The 25,474-nt window shown below is 36.4% G+C and overlaps 5 protein-coding genes across 6 annotated transcripts; 1 reads left to right on the plus strand and 4 right to left on the minus strand.

Moving 5' to 3' along the window:
* Positions 1–2,759: 2,759 nt before the first annotated feature.
* Positions 2,760–4,255, plus strand: LOC111455089. The gene is made up of 5 exons (XM_023096621.1): positions 2,760–3,350; positions 3,433–3,554; positions 3,636–3,727; positions 3,798–3,884; positions 3,962–4,255. Exons 1-5 carry the CDS (start codon positions 3,007–3,009, stop codon positions 4,067–4,069), a joined length of 753 nt encoding a protein of 250 aa, XP_022952389.1. The 5' UTR covers positions 2,760–3,006; the 3' UTR covers positions 4,070–4,255.
* On the minus strand, positions 4,067–8,213 carry LOC111455087. The gene is made up of 18 exons (XM_023096618.1): positions 7,796–8,213; positions 7,544–7,661; positions 7,268–7,455; positions 7,085–7,192; positions 6,947–7,011; positions 6,756–6,861; positions 6,494–6,577; positions 6,252–6,398; positions 6,046–6,174; positions 5,870–5,937; positions 5,736–5,769; positions 5,565–5,649; positions 5,145–5,212; positions 4,944–5,057; positions 4,836–4,871; positions 4,649–4,735; positions 4,456–4,547; positions 4,067–4,339 (listed from the first exon to the last, which is right to left on the minus strand). The coding sequence occupies exons 1-18, from the start codon at positions 7,934–7,936 to the stop codon at positions 4,243–4,245; spliced, it is 1,767 nt and encodes a 588-aa protein (XP_022952386.1). The 5' UTR covers positions 7,937–8,213; the 3' UTR covers positions 4,067–4,242.
* A 3,931-nt stretch (positions 8,214–12,144) lies between these two features.
* LOC111455092 lies at positions 12,145–13,026 on the minus strand. Its single transcript, XM_023096623.1, has 5 exons — positions 12,949–13,026; positions 12,841–12,876; positions 12,654–12,740; positions 12,457–12,548; positions 12,145–12,339 (listed from the first exon to the last, which is right to left on the minus strand). Exons 1-5 carry the CDS (start codon positions 13,024–13,026, stop codon positions 12,243–12,245), a joined length of 390 nt encoding a protein of 129 aa, XP_022952391.1. The 3' UTR covers positions 12,145–12,242.
* A 5,931-nt stretch (positions 13,027–18,957) lies between these two features.
* Positions 18,958–22,672, minus strand: LOC111455088 (basic leucine zipper 61-like). 2 transcript variants are annotated; one of them, XM_023096619.1, is made up of 4 exons: positions 20,883–22,672; positions 20,650–20,740; positions 20,413–20,539; positions 18,958–19,601 (listed from the first exon to the last, which is right to left on the minus strand). In XM_023096619.1, the coding sequence occupies exons 1-4, from the start codon at positions 21,458–21,460 to the stop codon at positions 19,414–19,416; spliced, it is 984 nt and encodes a 327-aa protein (XP_022952387.1). In that variant the 5' UTR covers positions 21,461–22,672; the 3' UTR covers positions 18,958–19,413. The 2 variants fall into 2 exon arrangements, with proteins under 2 accessions (XP_022952387.1, XP_022952388.1); XM_023096620.1 differs by lacking the exon at positions 18,958–19,601 and adding an exon at positions 19,629–19,885.
* Positions 22,673–22,788: 116 nt separating this feature from the next.
* On the minus strand, positions 22,789–25,301 carry LOC111455090 (glucosidase 2 subunit beta). Its single transcript, XM_023096622.1, has 6 exons — positions 25,053–25,301; positions 24,727–24,840; positions 24,074–24,169; positions 23,458–23,637; positions 23,238–23,383; positions 22,789–23,140 (listed from the first exon to the last, which is right to left on the minus strand). Exons 1-5 carry the CDS (start codon positions 25,162–25,164, stop codon positions 23,280–23,282), a joined length of 606 nt encoding a protein of 201 aa, XP_022952390.1. The 5' UTR covers positions 25,165–25,301; the 3' UTR covers positions 22,789–23,140; positions 23,238–23,279.
* Positions 25,302–25,474: the final 173 nt, after the last annotated feature.

A 25,474-nucleotide genomic window follows, 5' to 3' on the forward strand; every position in this document is an offset into this window, starting at 1 on the left:
TACAGTGAATTATTTGCATTCAAGAACGTCTATATATTTTGAAGCTCAAGCACACACTAGCTTCCTTTGCAATTCACACTAAGATTTACTGGAAAAGAGAGGACTGTGGCCTCCATAATCAAACCTAATAATTATATATATATATATATATATATATATATATATATATATATATATATATATATATATTTCATTAGTTAATTTAGGAAATAGTCATGAATTTATAATAAAAAAATACACTCTCCATCACGATGAGACATGTTGGAGAAGCTCAGAGCAAATCCATGAAAACTTATGCTCAAAATAGATAATATTATACATTGTGGAAGGTCGTGTTCATCTAACAACTTATACAAATATTTTATAAATATGTGAACTTTTTTCCTTATTCTTGGTTATTTATATACGATTTATTTCTTCAAAATATGTCAAAAAGGAATGATTTAGGGTAAGAAAACTACTCAAGGAACCCACTAACCAAAAATGGGAAAAAAGGAAGAAGTTTTATGAGTTCTATATATGCTAGTCTTCCTCCTTGCTCAACCAATGCCTCGTCTCCACGTGGCATGTTACACTTATTTAAGATATTGTATTGATAATTAGACTAGTTTATAAACTCAGCATTTGGTTAATTAATTAATTAGCCGACCATGTTTTAGAATATAAGCATCGTATGATCATAGTGTCTTTGATTAATTTCCCCTTTAATCAAGTGCGTCGACGTCAAATCTTTGACTTTTTTTAATTTTAATTTGATTATGACTAAACTACCTCCCGTCCCACTTGATTCCTCGCGTTAAATCAAGTGGCAAGTACTGGTAATTTAGTTCCTAATATAAGGGTATTTCCGTCTTTTTGCCACATAGAGACAATTCCCAACTCGATTTAATTTCTCATGTGTGTGAATCAGTGCGTGTTTTAATCCTCTGCACGTCGCTTTCGTATGACCCCACCATCTGACTCTAATTTCATTCCATTCAACGGCTCCGATCATCCCGAATCCAAATGCTTACAGCGAAGCGTACGTACGGGAACATAACCCTCCCCCCCCATCTTATATATCAGAAATCTGGACGGCTACAAATCCAAACATTTTATTTCTTCATTTTCCTTTCACAACATGACTCATTTCCACCTCAGTCTCGTTCTCGCCATTTTCCTTCTTCTCACTCCGACCACCACCGCCACCGCCGCCTCCGCCGCCGCCCAGCCAAGGATTCTGATGAGAAAACAAGTGGTTTTCCGGCCGCCGTCACCGTCACCATACAAATTCACAAACTATGAAGAACAAAAGCGAAGAGTCCCAACAGGATCAAACCCTTTACACAACAAACGGTGATTATTATCTCACAAACTTCTGATATTAAAACTATATTTTTACTTTTTACGAATTTACCCACTTTATTTTTTATTTTTACTTTTCACTCCCAAGCTAAATTGGGTTATTTAGAATTTATGTCTAATTTATAGAAGCTTTTAGAGAGAGCGTAGAGATGTTTTTTGAGGAAACCCATGTAGAAAATTTTGGTGTTTGTAATTTTTGCAGCTCTAATTATACAATATTAACCCATGTATATTAAATATATAGACAAAATTTTCATTATTTCTTTCTTTTACTTTAGTTACGTGAAATAATTACTGTTTGAAATCTCTACTTATGATCGTGATTGTATGTTCAAATGTCTTCTTGAAGCTATCTCTAGTAAAAAAACGCTCTCACATTTTTAAGCGGTTGAAGAGTCATTTCTAATCAGTAGAGTATCAGTTTTTCCTACCATTTTGACTTTTGTGACGGGTTTTTAAGGGTTGATCAAGCTCAACATCGATAATATGAACAAAACCCATCATAAAATTGGAAGGTAGATTGGAAACTTTTATGTTTTAACTAAAATGTAGAAGTTTCTTTATCGATCATTAAATACTCGATTTTAATACCCATAATTTCCCACAACTACCGAGCAATTAATTAAACACCCATCTTCTTCTTCATCTTCATCATCGATTTTGTGAGTGAATAGATCGGAACTTTATTATCTTAAGCTTTGTGATTAAAAGCTACGAAACTTAGGCTAAATATGGCAATGGAGGGCATTAATAAATGTATGTTTAAAGAAATTCAATATAATGTTAAGAAATTAAACCTAAAATAATAATTATTCTAAGGAGGTGTTTGGAAGTGGGGGCAATGGTCCACCATAGATGTGTAGTATATTTGAGTGCTAGCCACTGTGAGGAAATTGGGCTAATGCACTTTCCAAACAACCCCTTCCACCAACCACTCTTTTTTTCTTTCTTTCTTTTCGGGTTAGTTTTTAAAACGTGTATGCGCGTGTGAAAAAATTTAGAATTATTGTGTATTTGAATAGAATTTATATTTTACCTTTTTGGAAATAGTATCTGTAATATTCTCCCACACGAGTTTGAATTCGATCATTTTTCTCCTTTTGCAAACCTTTTCAGGGTCGATGGATAAAATTTAAAGAATAAAAATGACGAAAAGGTCACTCGGGATTGTTAAGTTTGTGTTATCTATAGTAAAAAAATCAACTTTATATTTAATATAGTTTTTAATTTTTTTTAATAAAAATGATTACATGTATTAATTAACTAATATATAAGTTAGCTGTTAATTTTGACTCATAGTAAACTAATTTTTTTATAAATATTTTAAAGAGAGAAAAAGAAACATTTAATATATGATGATGTGTGCAATTATGAAAGCAATACGTCAAAAATATTTAAAATATAATTTTGGATTAAAGTAAATATTAATATATACTATTAATGTAAAGATTTACTTAATTTATTAGAAATCATGAACACTACACTACATACGATCGTCGAACCGTTGATTAGCGGCTGAATTTCACAGTTTTCTTAGATTTTTATAAGAAAACCCAAGAAGGAATGCGAAATTTGTAAAACTATAAATAGTTCTTGTTGTAAGATCTTCAGCCACTCATAAGCGCAACCGAATTCTGGCAAATTGGAGTAGGCAGGAGAACGATGAGCTTTTTGGCCGGAAGATTAGCCGCCAAAGAGGCGGCATACTTCATTCAGGAATCCAAACACGCCGTCGGCCGCCTTGCCCAGAAATTTCCGGCGCAGCCACCGCCTTCTTCCCATTCCACGACGGAGGGCGAGTCGCAAGCCGACATTCTCCCTGAGGTCTTAAGGCACTCTCTGCCCTCTACATTCTACAGGGAGCAATCTGCAGACTCTCATGGATCGCTCTCTACTTCGAAATGGGTTCTTCCTTCGAACCCTAATTACCGCTCTGTGTCTTCAGATTCTCTCAACCCTCTTAGGGCTTTCGTCTCCCTTCCCCAGGTTTCACTCGGCCCCAAAAGGTTCATTTCTCTCCTAATTTTATTCTGTTTCTCCCAATTTGATTTGTTTTGGCTTGGATCATAAATGTCATGTTGAATTCAGGTGGGAATTGCCTCAATCTGGAAACTCAGTATTGGCCTCAACCGCTAATGACTTGCGGACCGACAAGCATACTCCGATCAATCCTGAGAAGTTGAAGGCTGCTGCCGAAGGCCTTGCACATAGTGACCTCCTAAAACAGAACACTTCTCTGTTTCTCTCCCTGTTTCTCATCCTAACTCATTAGACCTTTCGTATCCGTGTAGTTGGAAAGGCATTTGCTGTAGCTACTGCGCTCGTCTTTGGTGGTGCCACCCTAATCTTTGGAATCACCATGTCCAAGCTAGATCTAAACAATGTAAACATGGACAACTCTTGGTGATCTTTGTATATGCACATACATTTCTATTTAACTATGATTTTGACAGGCCAATGAGATTCAAACAAAAGGAAAAAGCATGATTGAACCAAGGATGAAGATGATCAGAGAGCAACTGGTTCCCTTCAAAGTCTGGGTATGTTGTTATATCATTTATGATTCTCACAGCATTCACCTGTTGCTGGATCTAACCGGATTTTGTTCGAGTTTTAGGCTGATGGCATGTCAAAGAAATGGCATGTGGAAAGAGAGAAAGATATCAAAGAGAAGCCTCTCATAAAGGAACTATCAAAGACTTTGGGTGCCAGAACTCCCAACTGAACTGTACAATTCTTTTCACCTTCTGTGTTCATCTTATATATCTGTAAATAATAGTGTGATATTCAGATCTTCACATATGGAGTGTAGAATGTTACTGCTAGCTAGCTAAGTTATACATAACACCAATGTTGCTATTTATGTCTGAGGTTGAAAATATAGAACAGACTTGTTCTTCATAGTTCGTAATCTAAACCAGCTCCATACTTCCAGGCCTCGAGTCGTCGTTTCCACTCGAAATTCATCTTTGGTGTTAGTGAACTTAGGAACGGCCTTGAAAAACACACGATTTGGTAAAATTATAGAAGAAAACTGAACCGAATGTTTCACGAAAAAGAAAGGTGGAAAAGGTTTGGCTTTGTTTGACATAACCCGTAAGGACCATTTACCTTATAATCGGATCGACAAATGTCGAGAGAAACGTGTAGTAGCCAAGCATGCCGAAATGTCCAGACCAGTCGAGCAACACTGGGATGCCAACCTAGAGCTCAATAAAACAAGATTCAATATCTGTATGGAAACTGAGTCAACAAAGAGAAAAGCTTCAATGATCTCAAAATATAATGGACTTATATAACTCACCTGTTTGAATATTGATGGAAGAAGTTGAGGTTTAGTTAACATAACTAGACCTAGGGTCTGGGTAAGAGGTACAAACTGCACAACATCCTGTCACAATGAAATAAGTTGTCGGTTAAACTATGTTTCGGTTGAATTAACGAACGTGCAGAACTTCCAAAGATTAAGCATATCAAAGAACAAATATGACCTGAAGGAAAGGCTTTAGCACTGGATCCCCCAATCTCTGTGAAGAGAACAGAAGTTTTTTACATCTGAATTGAAGAAACTGTGAGTGTTATTCAATGGATAATCTTACCTGCATACTCTGAAAGTTTACATGAAGAAGCTCATTGATAAAATATGGAGAAATGTTTGATCGTTGCTTTGCAGACATAGCTCTTTGAAATAGCCATGAACTACTTAAATTAGGCTGCAAAAAACATTTATGCTTAGGAAGTTGAATAGTTACACTGAGGGAAAAGTAAATATGTAGCCAGAATTCAGCATGTTAACCAACCATGTAAGGATTCAGCAGTGATAAGCTATCAGAGTCGAGGAAGTTGCCTGTTACAGCTTCATATATCCCTTTTGTAATCAACAAGATACGAAATTTAGTAACTCTTCATATATCCCTTTTAAGACGACTATATAAAGTTGATTTGTTCTTTGTTTTTCCTGTATATTGTAGACTGCTTAGTTCTGTATGCAAGAGCTAAACTCGAGCCCACCGCTAGTTGATATTGTCTTCTTTGGACTTTCCCTTTTGGGCTTTCCCTCAAGGTTTTAAGATGCGTATGCTAGAGAGAGGATTTCACACCCTTATTAGGAATGTTTCGCTCCCCTCTTCAACCGATATGGGATCTCATAAAACATGCGTTCATTCTCACATGCTTGTAACAGAAACAGAACGTGCTAAGTTTGTACAAGGACGACATACCAGTTGACAGCCTCCCGAGGTGCCTAGTCAAGCTCCCAAATCCACCAAATGAAACGGGTGACTGAATGCCACTTGCATCTCCAAACTACAGAGAAAGATTTAGTACTCTGTACGGATATACCGTTTTGACAATCAATCTTTTTCAGTTTTGAAATGGTACATCTACATTACCTGTAGAACACGATCAAAAGCAGCTGGCAGCGGGCTGATTAAGTTAAGTGTATCAGATCCTAAATATTAGATTGTGTAGTCCATAGAAGGGGGGAAAAAAGAAACTATTTCAAGTTCTATAAAGATCATTGTACCTGTCACGATAAGTCGGAAAGATGCCATAAATAATTCTCAATATCTTCAAGTCATCAAGAGAGACTCCCTACCATGGAAACTTGTTTAAAACTATTATAAAAGCCATTGAAGTCTTAAGGGGAATGAATGAGATGTTCATATTGAAATCAGCATGATATGTAAACTAGAAGATAACCTGATATTTTGGCATCAAATCCCAGTATTCTTCTAAAAGGTCTTCAAGTTTAGGTGACCCTGGTTGAGGATCGATATATGTAAACATGTAAGTAGTTCGATCCACAGGCCCCGACCCGGCTGGAAACGCCTGTCAAATTGTAAGAAAACTTGCATCTTCAGCAGGAAAAAGTCTATACTGCTGTCACAAAAACAAAGCTTACTCACCTCCCAGAAAAGTTGAACTTCTGAGGTCCCAACCTTTTTTAAGGATGAACTGCTGTAAATGACATCACTTGTTGAGTTGTCCTTAAACCCACGAGCACATGATCCAACAACAAGACAAACACCATCAGGCTTCCTCCCACGTCTTATCTGCAACATGACTATATGCAACATTGTGAGGCCATAAATGGGTTATGTAGCATTCATATATTACAAACTTTTTCTGAAATAAGGTAGAACTTTACCTGTTTCACCACAGGTGAAAAATTCCCCATTGCATCAATTGTGAGTTGAGAAGATAAAATGTTCCCATCAGAGAGTTGCATCACCTTTGAAAAAACAAAAGGAATAACAACATGAACTTGCAGCTTTGGCAGCCGTATTGTTAAACAAGTTGTTGCAATAAATGGTATTTTCCAACAATGACCCATTTCCTAGCTACCCACACCTCTCATCATCCTTCAATATGATAGCAGGATCAAATTTTTAGAACCAAAATCAACTCACAGTCATATCATCGTATATGCAAAGGCTTAAAACGTTGCATCCCTCAAAGATGACTCCACCTAGAGAAATGAAACGTTTCTTCACGATCTCTATAAGCTTCTCAGGCCTGCAATGGCAGAATAACCGATTCAGATTTACAGACTGAGTTTCAGTACGTATATATATAAGCAAAAAGAAAGAAAAGAACTCACGAGATACCAAGATTGAGGATGTCTTCAACCCAGATTTCGCCTTTCCCTTCGAATGCACATCTGTTCTGCAATTTGTAATAGTTCAAGTTGCAGAGAATGTTTGCATACGTTATTGTTAAATAAGCTTGATTTACTTACAGGATTAAACTTCATAGCAGTAGCTTGTTCAATGTCATCTTCTGTTAATACTCCAACTTCAACGAGTTCTATCAGCTCTTTCCTTGAAATGTTCCATTCTTGTTCCCTCTGTCACAACCAACAAAAAACTGTCATTAGAAAGTCCATTTTCATTGATTAAACTCCATTGTCAAGAACATTTACCCCTTTCAGAACATTTCTTTCCACTATACCGACACGAAGACCCTTCAGACTTAAAGCTGTGGCTATGAACACTCCCAAAGTACCTCCACAAACCAACACATCAAATGTGTCGGTGGCTTTCTCTCCCGAATCGGAACGGCTAAACGCACCAGAGAGACGACGGACGACTTCCTGTGCGGCTTCAGGAGCTGTAAAACAAGGAGGAAGTCAATAGAACTGGACCTGCCTTGCCTATGCCCCAACAGCTTAAAAGGATCAAATCAGAAAACTTGTCACCTTCTTGGCCAGAGCAAATTCTGGACCAAATTTGATCCAACCTCTTCAAAGCATTGTATGAGTATGCCCCACCAGCACCACCAACTTCCCCTGAAACTGATATGCCCTCCATTATCCTCTGAAAGAACACATTGCAGCCAGAATTCAAATCGAAGGGATAAATGGGAGAGAGCTTTTCAACCATACATTTCTTGGCTCTGCAGGAGGGTTAGTTTGGAAACCAGAGATGATGTGATTGTGCAAAAGGCGTACCTGGGTTCTAGAAGAGGTGAACTGGGTTTTTATATTAGCTTGAATTCTGGGGTTCTTAGCAGCCGTTGGTGTATGCAAAAACGATCTTCCAATTGGGTTCGCAGGCAAGAGATTGTGGGATCTGAAATGAACAGAGGTCATGGCTGAAATATCCACAGATAGACCACCAAACTTCCGACCCTTCTCTACGATTTCTTCGATTTCTTCATTTATCACTCTGTCGCTGAGATTGGTATGGGTATTGAACCATTTGCGAACAAGAAAGGTACACGTTAACGACTCATCGTCCTCGTAGCCCAAGAGATTTTGGATAAACCAGTTAGTTCTATGACTTCTTCGATTCTATAACTCTCTTCCTTTTCATTTCTTCAAATTTGCAGTAAATTTTATAGTAACCTTTTGATCCTATTTATCTGAACTCCTAATCTTACAACTCTAATCATTTATGCAAATTTCATTTTTATTTTGATGAGGCCTAAGCCCAATCTGATACTAGATTTTGTATAGGCCCAACCTGATAGTAGATTTTGGATAGGCCCAATCTGATACAGTCTTGCTTCGACCCTGCAACTGCTGCTTTTTCCTCCTTCCATGATCTCCTTCTTCCCTCCAACCATTCCTCGATTATTGTCATGGGCGTATGAGTAAAGGAGTTGCTGCTTGTTCACTGTATAAAGTATCATCCGGACGGCTTATTCAATAACATTGTTGAAGGAGCTGCTGCTCGTTCAATCTCTGTGAAAAAAATTGCGACCATGTTCACCCGTTTCTTCCCTTCATCAACCACACGGGTTGTAAGTTCTCGTATCTCCGTCTTGAACGGAGTTGACGAGAACTTGCAACCCCGTGTCGTTAATGAACGGAGGAAACTGGTGAACATAGTCGCCATTTGTTCACAAGATTGAACAATTAGTAGTCCTCCAATAATGGTTTTGAATAAGGAGTCGAGGATGTTTTATATAGTGAGGTAGCAATTGCTTTTCAGGAGAATATGTTTTTTGAAATAAATTTAACTTAGAACCATATTGAAACATATCTGGAAGTTAAAAGGTATTTTAAGTGTGTTCAGAGCTGCCCATTTTTTCCAAAATTATAATTATAAAATTGATATATCATTATTATTTAATATTTAATAATTACTTGGAATTGAAACTTGTAGCATTAAGTTGAAGTGAAATTAAAATTGTGATATAAAATGAAAAATTTTGTTTAGGTCCATTAGAGGAAAATTTTAAAAAAGAAAAGAAAAGTGTAGAGGGTAAAAGGAAGCATTGATTTTACCACAGAAAAACTCTCTAGCTTCTGACACGTGCTTGGTAAAAATCTCCAGGCTTCTGACATGTAGGTTTGGTAAGGTTAGAAAGTAAAAAAGTAAAAAAGTAAAAAGAATGTGGGTTTGTGTGATGGTAAAGTTGAGAGAGATTATTGAATATTTTTTGGATTAAGGTTTAATAATTTTATATGATGGTAAAAACATTCATTTTTATAAGTTGCGAAGGTAATTTAATCGTTTGGTAGAACAAATTTGATTTCAAGAAAGAAGAGATCGGATTGTATTACTATATTTTTATAGTCTACGTGTGAGTAAATCAGGTTCCATTTGGATGGAAACATACATGTAAATGAAATAATCAAGTAAAAGGAAATAAAAGAGGAGTACAGTTAATGAGGATAAAATATCCGCTACGTTGGCCAAACAAGGAGTCCCACTTAGAGATTCAGTCGAACTACTATATCTTGCGCGGTTCGAGGGGTCCCGTCATATGAACAGTCAGTGAGGATTGCAGCCATAATAAAAATTGGAGGGATAAATGGGGGAGAGATTTTCAACTCTACATTTCTTAAGGGTTCTTAAGGGTTCGTGTGGGTAAAAACGATCTTCCGATTGGATTTGCAGTGAATAGATTGTGCGATCTGAAATGAACAAAGGCCATGGCTCCGATAGAACACCAAACTTCCGACCCTTCTCAACGATTTCTTCCTTTATCAACTCTCTGGCTTTTTTATTTTGATGAGGCCTAGGCCCAATCTGATAGTAGATTTTGATAAGTCCAGTCATGCATCACTTACCTAACCGAGGCGAGATACTCTGAGCTGGACTAAAGGAATTCATATGGTCTATTCTAGACGGTCTATAGAACCTATAACCTAGGCTCTGATATCAACTTGTAACACCCGCTCATCGACAATGTAATTAACCGGAGTTACCATCAACACTAATAACAAACTCTGACAACCAATCATAAATTTTTCAAACATTTATAACATTGAGTAAAATACTACAAAACAGTTTTGTTTAAAACATTATTAACCAACAAAAATCTTAAACAACGAAAAACATAATTACATCAACAAACCCAGACATGAATTCCCAATAGTCTCTAGCCCGTTGGTCTCGTCTTCGATTGGCTTGCATCACCTAAATCTGGAAAGAAAAGTTGTAATAATTTTGATGAGTAATTAGATTACCTATGAGTAGCTAGCTTATCTTTACTGAGTTCATAACTAATCTTTCAAGGTGTTTTAAAGTTTTATTTGCCATTGACTCCTAGTTTCTCTCTTACTACGGTAATATGTTCATTAATAAGGTATCTCAGCTACCTCCAGCTTAGGTTACTGACTCCCTCTCGATATGCTTATTTAGAATTTTCGGACTCGTATGTAAGACTCGCTCTCGGTCAAATACGACCTGTCTACTAATTTATCTGGCGGCCTGTTTATCTCATATACCAACGGTTAGGAGTACTCATGCTCTCTGACTCAGCACACAGCGCGTTGGTCAGGAACTCCGCGGGAATTAGTAGACTACAATACTCATATAAATAGGCCATGACACGCAATCTATAACATTTTAGTAATCCTTTATAACATGCTTACATCACAGGCAAGCAGTCACAATATACAACTAGACCATCAATAATCAATATCATCATAGCACATAACAACATACTAAGCTCTTAATCAGGTAAACAACATACTCACATGTTGTAAAACAAGTTAAGAACTAGTTCAAAGATCGATATGCTACTTACTTGGTTTTCGAATCCCTTTTTCCCTTGGATGTACGTTTAATAGGTATTTCAATACAATTCCTTCCTATTAGACCTATATTTTACCAATTTCAAGATACGTATAGACCAATTTTGATATGACAGGTGAAAAGGAGTCGAACGAGACAAATCGGGAGCCAAAATAACTTCACACGCGCCCTCACAAGTTCGGGGTGGTTTTCTCATGCGCCTGGTCCGCGCACAATCGCGCCCTCACTCGTGGCCTCCCACACTCCTTGCGTATACCGTGACACAATCGTACTTTCGAAGGCAGCGGACTAGCGATTGTGCGGCACTCACTTTCTAGCGACAAGTGAGTTAAGCCGATTTGTTCTTGCGTCGCCTATGGCCAAGCGACGTACGATCGAGCCTCTAGCCTCGATTTTAAAAGAAGGTTTTAGAAAACGAGGAGAGAGAGAGATTTTAGAAAGAGAGATTTTGGAAATAGACGTTATATAAGCAAGCAAGAGAAAGATAACAACGGCTTAGCATATATAACCTTGGGTAGGGAGAAGTTGACGACTAGTCATATCCCCCTATAGTACATTTTAAGCCATTTTATGTCTACCAGGCCTAGACATTACGCCCTAGAATTACAAAAGGAAAACACTAGAATGAAAAGACATGACAAGGGTTTGGCTTGTCGTGGGCATGCGGCCATGGGCAACACGCCCTGGACGAGCATGATCGTGACATACCGCATGCGCTTTTTCTTCTTCTTTTGGTTTCCTGCGATTTTTCAACTTTCTTATTAATGCCCGTTATGTCCCGAAGCCATATTCCATCTCTACAGCTCGGATTTCGTTCCGACTTCTTCTACAACTTTATAGATTTCTTAATTACGGTTCTAACAAGCCCTATTTCATAATTTATTATGTAATATGAACCAAGATATCGAGATTTAAAAGTCCAACGATATGGGTTTTTCGTTACCTTCGAATAAACGTTCGATTCAGCTCGTGGCCGTGTCCCCTTCCTCAAAGGATTCCTCAGCAACAACCTCTTGAAATCCCAGAATTTTTCTCCTCCCCTCCTCTGTTTTCTTCCCCTTTATCATCCTTTACTGCAGCTTCTTGACGTGGCTGCTGTGTTTTTCGTTTTTTTTTTCTTATTTACAAATTTTACTATTACTATTAAACACAACAGAAAATAAATACAAAAATACATATTATCATTACTATTTTAGAATTATTACATGTTCTGAGTTTTAGGCTGTGCCAAAACTCCCAACTGAACTGTATAATTTTCTTGACCTTCTGTTGTTCATCTTATATGTCTGTATATAATAGTGGTATATAATCGAGTGTAGAATGTTACTGCTAGCTAGCTAAGTTATACATAAGATCAGTGTGTTGCTATTTATATCTGAGGTTGAAAATATAGAACAGACTTGTTCTTCATAGCTTGTAATCTAAACCAGCTCCATACTTCCAGGCCTCGAGTCGTCGTTTCCACTCGAAATTCATCTTTGGTGTTAGTGAACTTAGGAATGGCCTTGAAAAACACACGATTTGGTAAGAATATAGAAGAAAACTGAACCGAATGTTTCACGAAAAAGAAAGGTGGAAGAAGGTTTGGCTTTGTTTGACATAACCCGTAAGAACCATTTACCTTATAATCGGATCGACAAATGTCGAGAGAATCGTGTAGTAGCCAAGCATGCCGAAATGTCCAGCCCAGTCGAGCAACACTGGGATGCCAACCTAGAGCTCAATAAAACAAGATTCAATATCTATATGGAAACTGAGTCAACAAAGAAATAGAAAAGCTTCAATGATCTCAAAATATAATGGACTTATATAACTCACCTGTTCGAATATTGATGGAAGAAGTTGAGGTTTAGTTAACATAACTAGACCTAGGGTCTGGGTAAGAGGTACAAACTGCACAACATCCTGTCACAATGAAATAAGTTATCGGTAAAACTATGTTTCGGTTGAATTAACGAACGTGCAGAACTTCCAAAGATTAAGCATATCAAAGAACAAATATGACCTGAAGGAAAGGCTTTAGCACTGGATCCCCCAATCTCTGTGAAGAGAACAGAAGTTTTTTACATCTGAATTGAAGAAACTGTGAGTGTTATTCAATGGATAATCTTACCTGCATACTCTGAAAGTTTACATGAAGAAGCTCATTGATAAAATATGGAGAAATGTTTGATCGTTGCTTTGCAGACATAGCTCTCCCATTCAAAAGCATATGTTACATATGTTTATAAGCATGAACAACAAACATGAACAGAGTTAAAAGCACTTAGGAAAAGGCTTATAATGTTAACTTGTCTTCTGTTCCATATGTTACCTATGTTTCATATTTTCATTCTCATTTTTTAAAAAAATGACAACAACTCTTCCACATTTGGTCCGTTCATCAATTTCACCCACTTACCTACCGAGTTACACCATCTCAACCTTCTCTTTATATCCACCCAAAGTTTGTCTAAATTATACTACTCATTAATTTTTCAAAATCTCAAACTCTTATTATCTCCAAACATCTATTAATTTTTCTAATCAATTCTATTTCAACTTTCAACTTAAGAGAAAAGATAGTATACCCAAAAATGCAAACGGGAGAAAATATAGTATGCCAAAGTATGTAGACTGGACAGAAGATAGTATGCCAAAATATGTAGACCAGAGAAAGGAGCTGTGACCTCAATAAAAAATCAATGTCACCCAGGTTGTCTTATTCTTATTAAGTTACTATAATAATAATAATATTTTTATTTTTATTTTTGTGCCGCCTCGTGTTGGATATATACTGGTATTGCTGCCATTAAATCCGCCTACAAAATAAAAAAGGGACAATTCATAGATCTCTCTACCAAGCAACTCATCCATCATTTTTGGCTACATCTAAATAGTGGTGGAGGCGGCGATCTGATATTGTGTTTCAATATGCAATGAAAACGCCAATATTTAGACAAAGTGATTATGGTAACAGGGTTGTTAAAAGAGACCAGGTAAATATTTACTTCATTTAAATTGGTTTTAAATTTTTATTTTCATTGTTGATTTAAACTAACCCATGTCAATCTAATGTAATGTAGACTCTTCAAATACGAAGATTCCAATACTTGAGATTCGAAGAAGAACTAGACTTAATCATGGCTCTATACAGTGGACCTGTTTGCATCTTGATTGCTTCTAGTCACCACAACTTTGAAAGATACAGAGAGGTAAGATTCATTTTGTTATATTAATCAAAATTTATATATATACTTTTTATCTTTTAACATAGAATATTATTATCTACATTCAGGGTATATACCACGGTCCATTTGGATGGCAGTTGGATATACTCCTGACTATATTATCATAAAAAATTGTTGGGGAATATCATGGGGTGAAAAAGGTACATGAAACTCTCCAGAAAGACTTTGAAATATTCTGGAATTTTTAATGATGTGTCTTCTTGTCCAATGGTGTAAGAAGGGTACATGAAGCTCTCTAAGAAGGCTATGAGATATTCTGGAATTTTTGATGATGTGTGTCTTCTTACCCAATAGTATAAGAAGGGTACATGAAATTCTCCAGAAAGTGCTATGAAATATTCTTATCCATTAGTATAAGAATATTTCAGAATATTTCATAGCCCTCTCCGGAGAGTTTCACGTACCCTTCTTACCGTGTTGGATAAGAAGACACACACATCATCAAAAATTTGAGACTATTTCATAGGCTTTCTGGAGAGTTTCATGTACCATTCTTACACTATTGGATAAGAAGACACGTTATTAAAAATTCCAGAATATTTCAAAGTCTTTCTGGAGAGTTTCATGTACCCTTTTTCACCCCATGATATTCCCCAACAATTTTTTATGATAATATAGTCAGGAGTATATCCAACTGCCATCCAAATGGACCGTGGTATATACCCTGAATGTAGATAATAATATTCTATGTTAAAAGATAAAAAGTATATATATAAATTTTGATTAATATAACAAAATGAATCTTACCTCCCTGTATCTTTCAAAGTTGTGGTGACTAGAAGCAATCAAGATGCAAACAGGTCCACTGTATAGAGCCATGATTAAGTCTAGTTCTTCTTCGAATCTCAAGTATTGGAATCTTCGTATTTGAAGAGTCTACATTACATTAGATTGACATGGGTTAGTTTAAATCAACAATGACAATAAAAATTTAAAACCAATTTAAATGAAGTAAATATTTACCTGGTCTCTTTTAACTATCCTGTTACCATAATCACTTTGTCTAAATATTGGCGTTTTCATTACATATTGAAACACAATATCAGGATCGCCGCCTTCATCACTATTCAGATGTAGCTAAAAGTGATGGATGAGTTGCTTGGTAGAGAGATCTATGAATTGTACTTTTTTTATTTTGTAGACGGATTGAATGGCAGCAATACCAGTATATATCCAACAGGAGGCGGCACAAGAATAAAAATAAAAATATTATTATTATTATGGTAACTTAATAAGAATAAAACAACCTGAGTGACATTGATTTTTTATTGAGGTCACATCTCCTTTTCTCAGGTCTACATACTTTGGCATACTATCTTCTGTCCCGTCTACATACTTTGGCATACTATATTTTCTACTGTCTGCATTTTTTTTGTATACTATCTTTTCTCTTAAGTTGAAAGTTGAAATAGAATTGATTAGAAAAATTAATAGATGTTGGGAGATAACCAGAGTTTGAGATTTTTCAAAATTAATGAGTAGTATAATTTAGACAAACCTTGTGTGGATATAAGGAGAAGGTTGAGATGGTGTAACTCGGTAGGCAAGTGGGTGAAATTGATGAACGAACCAAATGTGGGAGAGCTGCTGTCATTTTTCTCAAAAATGAGAACGAAAATATGAAACATATGTAAGATAGGGAAGAGAAGACAAGTTATATAGATGAATAATTAGTGTGATTGCTTTTGTGTGGACATGAAAATGAGGAGGAGGAGGTAGTAGGGAACATATAGGTAGTGTAGATAGGGGATGAGAGAAGAGAAAAAATAAAATCCCAAATTCAGTCATAATGGCCTGGAAAATCTCAGACGTGGAGCAGAGAATATTTTGAAGAAATGATGGGTGATTCTGAATCGACGGCGTCCCAATGAACCAATATGCTGCCATTGCTAATGCTAATGATGCTTTCTTCTTCAACCTATTTATTTAAAAATATATATGAAGAAGAAGAAAGCAAGCGGTTCCAAGCATCTCTGTGTCTGCGTTGTACATGTTTACAACAACACACCACGCAAATCACTGTGCTTTTTTCCGCCGCTTATTAGGTTTGGTAGGTAGTACAGATAGGGGAAGAGAGAACAAAAAAAAAAAAAAAAAATAGTCCAAGGGGAGAACAAGAGTGAGAAAGAAATAAAGCTGCCTGAGTTTCCATATTTGACGGAAACCTACATCTTTTATCGGTAGATGAAACAATGAATTAAAAGGAAATGAAGGAGAGGAGTGCAGACATTCATGAGGGGGAAAATAAAATCAAATCAAATTCGAATAAAAAAGTAATGATTAAAAAAATATGTTATTATCGTACAAGATGATAATTACTAAAACAAAATAATTCATAGTAAAACATGCAATAAATCACAATAATAATTTTGAAATTAAATAGGAGAGAGTTAGAGAAAATGACACCGTAGTTTTACACAGTGGTTCGGTCAAACTCGACCTACTCCACTCTCCAAGCGCCTCTTGGGAATTTGAATAAATAACTTTCTCGACTTTTTCCACTGATCAGAGCCAAACCGCTGCACCGCTCTTTTTACGAGTTCAAGAGCAAACTCAATCCTTTCCACGGCGTATGATCAAACCGATACAAGTATTTGAGTTTGATAATAACACACCACAACTCTCTCACAACTATTTTCTCACAATACAATAATAATCCCTCTCAAGAATAAGATGGAGAGAAATAAACTTTAAGCTTGGAGAGAGTAACAAACAATGGAGACTTTGAACAAATGAGGATGGGAGAATGGATGGGAGAATGTATGTAAGTTGTGTATTTTAAAATGTGGAGGAGATAGTTTATATAGAGGAGAAAAGTGGTGTATGATTGAATATTGGCCATTGGATTGTGTTAGGAATAATGGAAGGTGGAGATTAAAAGTAAATAAATAAGAAATTTTTTTAATTCATTTATTTCAAATTTTTAATATAATATAATAATAATAAGAGTGATGTGAGGTTAAATGAAAATTCAAAATTTATTATAAATATAATAATATACTAATAATAAAAACTATGTGAGTAATTACCAAAATTTTAAAATATAATAATATAATATAGTAATAATAAAAATCGATGTGAGTAACGGTTAGATTCAAATTTATATTTTATAAAAATAACTTTATTTAAAAATATAATAATAGGAAAAATTCCACCATTTGTTACTCTCTCAAAATTATAAATGTCATACTTTGATATATTTTGATTTGTCTATCATTTTGATTTTGCTGCCACATCATCACGTCAGGTATGTTGTCTCGACTGTAATTTCTTCGTTTTAGCTCTGATTTGAGTAATTGAAAAGTCGTTGAAATCGTTATTTCCGAACTTATACTGTGGACAGTTTAAAATAAATTAATAATTAAAAGTAGGTTTATTATCCTTAAAATATCCATTAATTGATTGAAATTAATTAAAGTGGGCAAAAAAAGCCCACCATTATTATTTTTTCCATACTTGCCCCCTTCTCGGCTTTTCTTTTCTTCTTTCATAATCCTCCTCCAAAACCAAACCCTAACTAAACCGCCTGAGAATCACCTCCACGGAAGAAGAAACAAGCTGAGGAAAATGGCGGTGTGGTTGCGCCGTTGCCGTTCGCTCTTCTCATCATCCTCCTCAACCTCTTCACCTGGCTTCTTCCGGACTCTCCTTCGCCGCACCTTCCCATGACTCGCCCCCCCCACCTTATCATAAGCTAATCGGCGAGAAAGGTACGTGCTCTTTTTGTTCTGCAATTTGTCATGCTTCAAGTTGCAGACAACGTTTGTCTATGTTATTGTTAGTTATTTTTAAATAGCTTGATTTACGAAATCTTCTGTTCTTCAATTTGTATTAGTTCAAGTTGCAGACAATGTTTGCATATAGTTATTGTTAAATAAGTTTGATTTACTAAATCTTCCGTTTTGCAATTTCTCATGCTTGGGTCGATTTGATATTTGAAAATTGATATTAAACCGACATTGTTTGCATATGTTATGTAAGTTTGTTTTACCAAATCCTCTGTTCTGCAATTTGTAATGCTTTCGATTGCCGACAATGTTTGCAAATGTTATTGTGTTAAGTAAGCTTGTTTAACCAAATCCTGTATTTTGCAATTTGTAATGCTTCAAGTTGCAGACAATATTTGCCATACGTTATTGTTAAGTAAGTTTGATTTACCAAATCCTCCGTCCTGCAATTTGAATCTTTGCATACGTTATTGTTAAGTAAGTTTTGATTTACCAAATTTTCTGTTATGCAATTTGTATTAATATTTTCATAACGTTACTGTTAGTTATGGTTAAATAAGCTTGATTTACCAAATCTTCTGTGCTGCAATTTGTAATGGTTTAAGTTGCAGACAATGTGTGCTTACGTTGTTGTTAAGCTTGATTTACCAAATTCTATGGTCTCCAATTTGTATTGTTTCAAGTTGCAAACAATGTTTGTCTATGTTATTGTTAGTTATGGTTGAGTAAGCTTAATTTATCATTTTATTCCGTTTAATTAACCTAAAATTACTTGTTTGTTAAAATAATTGACCAACCACAATTATTTAAATTTGAACTTTCATTTTATACTAAAAAAATATCCATTCTGCAAATATATATATATTTTTAAAAGAAACTAACCCTTCTTTCAGTTATCCTTTTTTCGGACATGGTATTGGGCTAAATCTAGCTTACTAAACAGAAGACATATTCAAAAGCCCAAGCCCAAGCCCAAGCCCGAGCCCATTAAATTTTCTTTCAGTCCAAGTTGGCCCAATTACATTTTCATAAATAGATTTTGCACCCGTCTTTATTTGCGTATTAAATTGTTTCTCTTCAAATCAATATAATTTATCAAACTTTATTTCATCAATAAAATATATTTATATAAAATTAATTAATTAATTTTTTTAATTTGGTATATAAAAATCAGAAACAATGAGACAAATAATGTGATAACAAGAAGAGAAAAAAAACAGTGGAAAAGTACCAAACGACCAACACTCCTTTTTGTACATCCCAAAGCAAACCCTAATTTTCTAATAACTCCCTCGAGCCCTCCAATCACAATCTCACTTTTTTTTTTTTCGGAAAAACCCCATGAATTAAACATAATTGCCAAACAACCCCTCAAATTAAATTAGTTTTTTTATAAAAAAAAGTCATAAAAAATTGAAAATTTACCCCTCCTCTCTTCTCTACCCAACAAAGCTGCACATGTATCTTCTCTCTGCAACTCAATCATGGAAAGGGCTTTTGAAAGTGGTCCCTTTCCTTTCCTTTCACAAAAGGCAAACCAAACCACATGGCTGACCATATTAATCATTATTTTCCCATAAACCCCTCCTTTTCTTTCTATTTCCTTTGGAGCTTGCTCTGCTAAACGACCACGTTTGGAGCTTGCTCTTTTTGACCTACATTACAAAGCTTGCCGTCCGTCGCAGTGGTCGCCGTGACGGCGACGCTGGCAGTGATGTGTGGCGCTGCATTTTCCGTCTTCTTCATGTTTTGCTGGTGATATACTTGCCTCAGTCTCTCTATCTCTCTTTTTAGTGCCTCTTGATGAGCTGCATGCATGCATGCAAACAAAGTAAAAAAAATAAATAATTACAGTCTTGTAATGGTAAAAAACTTAGAACTATGCCTTTTTTTACTGTCTCCCTCTTGAATAATTTATAATGATGCATGCAATTTCGTGAGAAGACAAGAACAAGTGCTAAAGTTCCCTGTTGGCCAACCAATTTTATAATTCTAAATAGTAATACTCTTCTCTTTCCTTATAGTGCCCACCACGTTGTTCTTCCTATCTCTCCTTGAGCCAATGGACAATCATTATGCCCATTGCCCCCAACTCCACGTTACATGTAAGTTTCAATTATGCTTTTTATATTTTTTATATTTTTGTTTTTATTTTTATTTTTTAACCAAAAAATATCACTAAACATCAAAATTATTGTAACAAATTGTTATTATTATTTTTTTTTTTATAAAAATAAAGGATACAAATTGACTTGAAAGATGTTGTGTAACATTTAGAGGGTGTATGTGATATTATCTATTTATTTGTGAATGATTATTACAAACGATGTCATATATGCATTTTAGTTTGTATATATTGGACGTGTCGTCAATTTAAATATTCTTTAAAAAAAAAAAATTCAATCCAACAAATTTTCAAGTTTAGGAGCGTATTAAAATAGGAAAAAAAGAAAAGACAAGTACTTGCCTTAATTAGTTGGTACAAATAATTTCTAGCATTATGAAAAATTTCCATAATAATCTATGTTTGCCATATGAGTGACCCGGATTATCGTTTGATTATGAGATAATTAAGGAGGTAAAATAATTAATTAAGAAGATAATGGAACATTTACGTACCATCTTTAAAAATCTTATCCTGTGCAAGGGCGGCGATTCTTTGCTTCAGAGCACTGTTGTCGACGTTGAGAAGCAATCTCTGGTGGTCCAAAAACGCCACTCGCGGCGACAGCACCGATACTTCAGCCTTCACATTATGAGATAATATATATATCATGCAATTTAATGATGATAGTGATGAGATAATTGAGATTATAGATTCTTAATTGTTAATTAAGAAATAATTTTGCAACGTACCTGTAGCGATGTAACGCTTCTTTCGAGTTCTGATATGTATTGAAGCTTCCTCACTCGTGATCTTTGAGCCGATTGCCGATTTGCCAGAATTCTAAATCGAGAAACGACAACCCATTTGAAAATCTTTAAATTTGCTTAAACCCAGATGGATTTTGGGATGGAATTTGAAAACCCAGATGAAAGTTTTGAGCTTTATCATGTTAATGGAGGGAATTAAACGATAAAGTTTTCACCTTTTGACTCTTTTGGGGTCTGTTATTCGTTCGGTGGAAGTCGCCGTCGCCGTGGAATTGGAGTGTGTTTGAGTATCCGATTGCTGTTGGCTCTGTACTTCGTCGGTTTCGTTTTTGTTCTGATTTTGCTTGCCGTCGTTTTGGGCATCTTTCTCGTCGTTAATGCTGTTGTGATCAGACGGCGTGGAGGGGTTCGACGACGACACGGTGGGCGCCACGCCAGCAGAGATTTCGTCGTTAAACATCGATAGGAATTGCTCGTCTTCGAATCCATCAAATTCATTCCTGTCGCCGGAGCCAGATCCCGGCGGCGGTGGCGGCGCAGTGGAGCCTCGGCAATCTTCCTCCAGCATTGGCATTTCAAGGAATGTGATGGAATCACTAACGGAGCGCCGGTGAGACCCACGTCTAGCGGAAGAAAAATCGAGAAACTCGTCGACCCAAGAAGGGTTCTGGTGAGTAAACGCCACCGCCGTTGTGGTTGTCGGTGCAAAGTTTCCAATTGAAGGGATTTTCTGACGGGAAAATTCCGGCCAATTGGTCGCCATATTTGGGATCTTCGGCGGTAGCTGTGCCATAGCACAGCCAAACAAAATAGGCAAAAAGAAGAACAAAAGAACACCAAATTCCAAAGCCTCCAAAAACCTCCAAAGCCTCCAAACCAACAATCAATCAGAAATCTCAAAAAACAGAGGGAAAAAAAAACGACCAAATTTCGACAGAGCTTCTGAATCTTAAGGCTGTTATAAGAGAAAACAAGAGAGAAGAGAATCAGGAAAGTAAATGAAGGATTAAATTAAGAGAGAGAGAGAGAGAGAGAGAGGAGAGAGAGGGAAGATTAAAGGGTTTAAATCCGAAATGAATCTTTTTTGCAATCTGAATCAAATGGTAAGAGCAGTGGGGTCACATGGGGGAGGAGATTGGACAGCTATGTCCAGCTGGGGGAGATGGGAATTTGGAAGGGAACCCAAAGGCTTGAGAAGAGAAAGAGGAGGGGATACGGAAGTTGGGCTTCAACGGTATAACTGCAAACTTGCCTCTACTTTTGTTTTTAAAAAAACTCTATTTAACAGTCCCACTAATCACCCACCACGTGATATTGTAACCCTCTCTATTTAGAGCCTATCCCTTACAATTAATTATCCTCGATTAACCAATTCCTGCACCAACAAACGATCGTTTGTAATCATCTCTAAAATCTGCATCATTCCTAATAACCATTAAATAAATGTTCATGTTTTAGAACCGTCGGATCTGATCCAATTAAAGAGAGGGCGGGCGATGATGATTGAGTTTGGATTGATGAGAGAAAGCAAAGCCACGTGGGTGTGGGTGCAGGCTTTTTGGTGGAGAAGAGGGGATGCTTGGTTTAGTCCAAGAGGTTAGTGGGAAAATGAAGAGAAGGAAAATGGGTTTAAAAGGATGATGTTTGTGTCACAACCCCCCATGTGAATTGTTTGCACGCTTTTAGCTTTCTTATGCTTTGTCCCCAGACCACTCCCACATGTAGGGTATATGCCCTTTTATCTCCCCCTCTTCATCTTCTTCATTCTAACTCATTATCCTATACAATTCCAAGTGCCTGCCAGCCAGCCAGTTCAACCATTCTCTCTCTTGCTCTCTCTGTCCTCCTATTTTGTATCAGAGACCTTTCTTCCTTCCTCAACTAAGAGAGAATTTGGATAAAAGATCAAACAAAGATGGAATGTGTCAAAAGCTGACACAGTTTTTCATTCAGGCTATGAATTTTTGATTGGGTAAAGATGAATTTGAGGTTGGAAATGAAAGACAGAGGCCCTTTTGGAGGATTTGCTACTATCTCTTTCACCTACCCCTGATTTTACTTTTACACTACTTTCATTTGGTTCGATATTGAATCAAAGGCTGCAACTTCGACAGGGCGATATTGAAAGTCATGTAAGACAAACATTGTAACAGAATTGTTTCTCTTTTGATATGGTACATTGCAGGGGGGGGATTCGAACCTGGTTCGAGTGGAAGAAACCATCAACTTCACTAACGAGTCAATCAACTAACCTAATTGTAACAAAATTGATGCAGACAGAGTTGCTAATCCTTTGTGTTATTGTGCTGCTATGATGGAGGCAGGATGTTTTAGGTCATGGCTAAGTTGGCTTAAGATGGATCTTTATATATAATATAGCTTAGCCCTAGCCAACCAATGGACCATGGCTCTGCGGTGAAGGGTGAAGGTAGAGCAGGAGTTCTTTATCCAGCGGGTTGAGGTTTGTGAGTACCTGAAAGAAACAAGATCATGAAATCATGCTCATAACAGACGCCAGGAGACCTAATGGATATTGAACACTAAGCCATATGCTCTAATGGGAGACGTACTTAGGATTAAAGCAGAGCAGAATGACGATAGCCACGCTTGCTTCAGCGGTGTCGTCTTCTCTTAGATTTCGCACGACATCGGTTTGCCCAAATGAGGACTGCAAAACATGTGAGAGCTACCTGTAGGATTATTACTAGCTTCAAACCTGGAATTATAAGTTGCAACAATCAGTCGAGTACTTCGAAATCTGTTTCGTAATTACTTAAACAAAAATCCTACCAATTAGCCTATGGAACAAGTCCTCCTTGGTGATTTCCTCCTTTACTTTTCTGTTGATTACATCCACATCTCGAGAAGTCGAAATATAATAACTGTTCTTGTACGCTGCATTTCCCCCCATGACACACGTGTTCGGGCAAAAGATATTACCATCATATTCATCACTTCCATCACAGCAATCTACAATTATATATTGAACAGGGAACTAGAATTTAATTCAAAGATGAAATGAAAACCTCAAGTTTCTCAAATTACCTGTGGATTCAAACACAAGTCAAAAAAAATGCAGACAAACTTGGCACATGGAACAAAATGGTCTGTAAAGTTTTGGTCTGGAAAATGCTGATTTTAAAGTTTCAATCACTGTTTGCAGACTTTACACAGAATAGAGACCTTAAATTGTCTAAACATAAAGCAGGAAGAACAAATAATCAGCACAATTAGCACATGACTTGTACTCATTGCATTACACATACCATCACAGGAAGGTTGTACTAAAATCTACATCAACAAATTTATGGTGTTTCATTGACTCACCTGTCTTCTTTTGACCAAACTTCAATAGAATCACATGCATAAATGAAGAAGAAAAACAAAAGATTTCAGAGATAGTTACCACAAATATGATCGTTGACGCGGGAAGAAAATAGGAACCGTGGTGTACTTCCCATGTTCCTGCAATAGAACTTCCCTCTTGCACAGGCAGAAGTTCCTGCAAATGTCAAATCCATGAGACAATTGGCTGATCCTTGCACAGTATTTGTGTGAGTGTGGTCTCTTCTTGCCTATTGGGAAAGGTTTGTTTTCCTTTTGTTCACATGAACAATTGGCCATCCCGGAATTCGGATTTATTGCTTATAAGTTCAGTATCATTCTAATGCAGAACCTATCCTACTTTCTAATGATACAGGAAAAAATAGATATGGTATCGACATTCCAATTCTCAACATGCCGGTGAAAATTCAGAAAGAAAAACAAGTCATGATCTTCTAGGATATGCAATAGAACATTAAACTTTACCAAGTTCCCATTTAAGACAGATTACAATGGCTATTAATTGTTGTCTTAGTTAAATACCTAATTTTAACAGCCATTTCAAATTGAAGGTCTTCGGTAAGAAATTTTCTTCTCCATTCCATAAACCAGAACTTCTCAATCAATTCAACCACTCGAAAATCGATATTAGATGTTCGAAACAAATTATGCATCGGAAATCCTTAGAAAGGCATAACATTAATTATTAAAATCCAGTAAGAACTAAGAAAGCACCAGGCTCATCGGTCCCATCAACGCAGTCACAGAAATCGTCGTTGAGACGATCAATAGTAAAAGATCGAGACCCATCCTTGCATTTTATGACCTCCGATGAATAATATTTCTCATCTGCAATCGAATACACATTTCAATTCAGAAAATTTTACCGAATGGGCACCAATTTAATATCAATTGACAATATGGGTACACCCCAAAAGGGGCAGTTAGATGGATGAGGGGCGAAATAGCACTAGAAATTTCAATTTTAAGCTTCGCAGAACCAGATCCAGTGAGACGATCAAGCACACAGTCAAAGAAAGAAAGAGAGAAGATAAGATTACCAAGGGGGTGCACTCCGATAAGTGATGGAACAGAGCGAACAGAAGCGAAGAAGAAACAGAATGAAAGCAGCAAAACGAAGCTCATGGACTTTGGAGAATGACCTGCTTCCATTTCTGTCAAAATTTTGCCTGCGGTAACGAAATCATAAGCTTCAGGGCAATCGGAGGAGCTGAAATTGATCAAAAGTTCGGAGACTTCACAAACTGAGCGCAGTTCCTCTTCATTCTACTATTGACTACCTAAGTTATATTTTATGTAATTTTCTCTAGAAAAAAAAAAAAAAAAGACCCTTTTATCTAAAATTCCTTATAAATTAAAAATAAATCAATTTTTCTTAGAGAAATTGAGTTGAGTGTTACTATAATCTTAGACTTCGAACAGATATTACCATGACCATAATTTATGTGATTTTAAGTTTCGT

The sequence above is a fragment of the Cucurbita moschata genome, unplaced genomic scaffold (assembly GCF_002738365.1).
Source record: "Cucurbita moschata cultivar Rifu unplaced genomic scaffold, Cmos_1.0 Cmo_Scf00017, whole genome shotgun sequence".
NCBI lineage: Eukaryota > Viridiplantae > Streptophyta > Magnoliopsida > Cucurbitales > Cucurbitaceae > Cucurbita > Cucurbita moschata.

What these genes read in the sequence shown, in the direction of transcription:
- LOC111455089 (XM_023096621.1), top strand. Translation starts at nt 3,007, where the DNA reads ATGAGCTTTTTGGCCGGAAGATTAGCCGCCAAAGAGGCGGCATACTTC. An exon ending in TGCCGAAGGCCTTGCACATA is followed by an intron (nt 3,555 to 3,635) that starts GTGACCTCCTAA and finishes GTATCCGTGTAG; the next exon opens with TTGGAAAGGCATTTGCTGTA. An exon ending in TGGTTCCCTTCAAAGTCTGG is followed by an intron (nt 3,885 to 3,961) that starts GTATGTTGTTAT and finishes TTCGAGTTTTAG; the next exon opens with GCTGATGGCATGTCAAAGAA.
- LOC111455088 (XM_023096619.1), bottom strand. Translation starts at nt 21,460, where the DNA reads ATGGCACAGCTACCGCCGAAGATCCCAAATATGGCGACCAATTGGCCG. An exon ending in GAAGCGTTACATCGCTACAG is followed by an intron (nt 20,540 to 20,649) that starts GTACGTTGCAAA and finishes CATAATGTGAAG; the next exon opens with GCTGAAGTATCGGTGCTGTC. An exon ending in GGATAAGATTTTTAAAGATG is followed by an intron (nt 19,602 to 20,412) that starts GTACGTAAATGT and finishes GCATGCATGCAG; the next exon opens with CTCATCAAGAGGCACTAAAA.
- LOC111455092 (XM_023096623.1), bottom strand. Translation starts at nt 13,026, where the DNA reads ATGTCTGCAAAGCAACGATCAAACATTTCTCCATATTTTATCAATGAG. An exon ending in TAAACTTTCAGAGTATGCAG is followed by an intron (nt 12,877 to 12,948) that starts GTAAGATTATCC and finishes TTCTCTTCACAG; the next exon opens with AGATTGGGGGATCCAGTGCT. An exon ending in TGCTAAAGCCTTTCCTTCAG is followed by an intron (nt 12,741 to 12,840) that starts GTCATATTTGTT and finishes TCATTGTGACAG; the next exon opens with GATGTTGTGCAGTTTGTACC.
- LOC111455090 (XM_023096622.1), bottom strand. Translation starts at nt 25,164, where the DNA reads ATGGAAGCAGGTCATTCTCCAAAGTCCATGAGCTTCGTTTTGCTGCTT. An exon ending in CGTCAACGATCATATTTGTG is followed by an intron (nt 23,638 to 24,073) that starts GTAACTATCTCT and finishes ATATAATTGTAG; the next exon opens with ATTGCTGTGATGGAAGTGAT. An exon ending in CTTGTTCCATAGGCTAATTG is followed by an intron (nt 23,384 to 23,457) that starts GTAGGATTTTTG and finishes TTATAATTCCAG; the next exon opens with GTTTGAAGCTAGTAATAATC.
- LOC111455087 (XM_023096618.1), bottom strand. Translation starts at nt 7,936, where the DNA reads ATGACCTCTGTTCATTTCAGATCCCACAATCTCTTGCCTGCGAACCCA. An exon ending in CTTTTGATCGTGTTCTACAG is followed by an intron (nt 5,650 to 5,735) that starts GTAATGTAGATG and finishes CTTTCTCTGTAG; the next exon opens with TTTGGAGATGCAAGTGGCAT. An exon ending in CACTGCTGAATCCTTACATG is followed by an intron (nt 5,058 to 5,144) that starts GTTGGTTAACAT and finishes TGTTTTTTGCAG; the next exon opens with CCTAATTTAAGTAGTTCATG.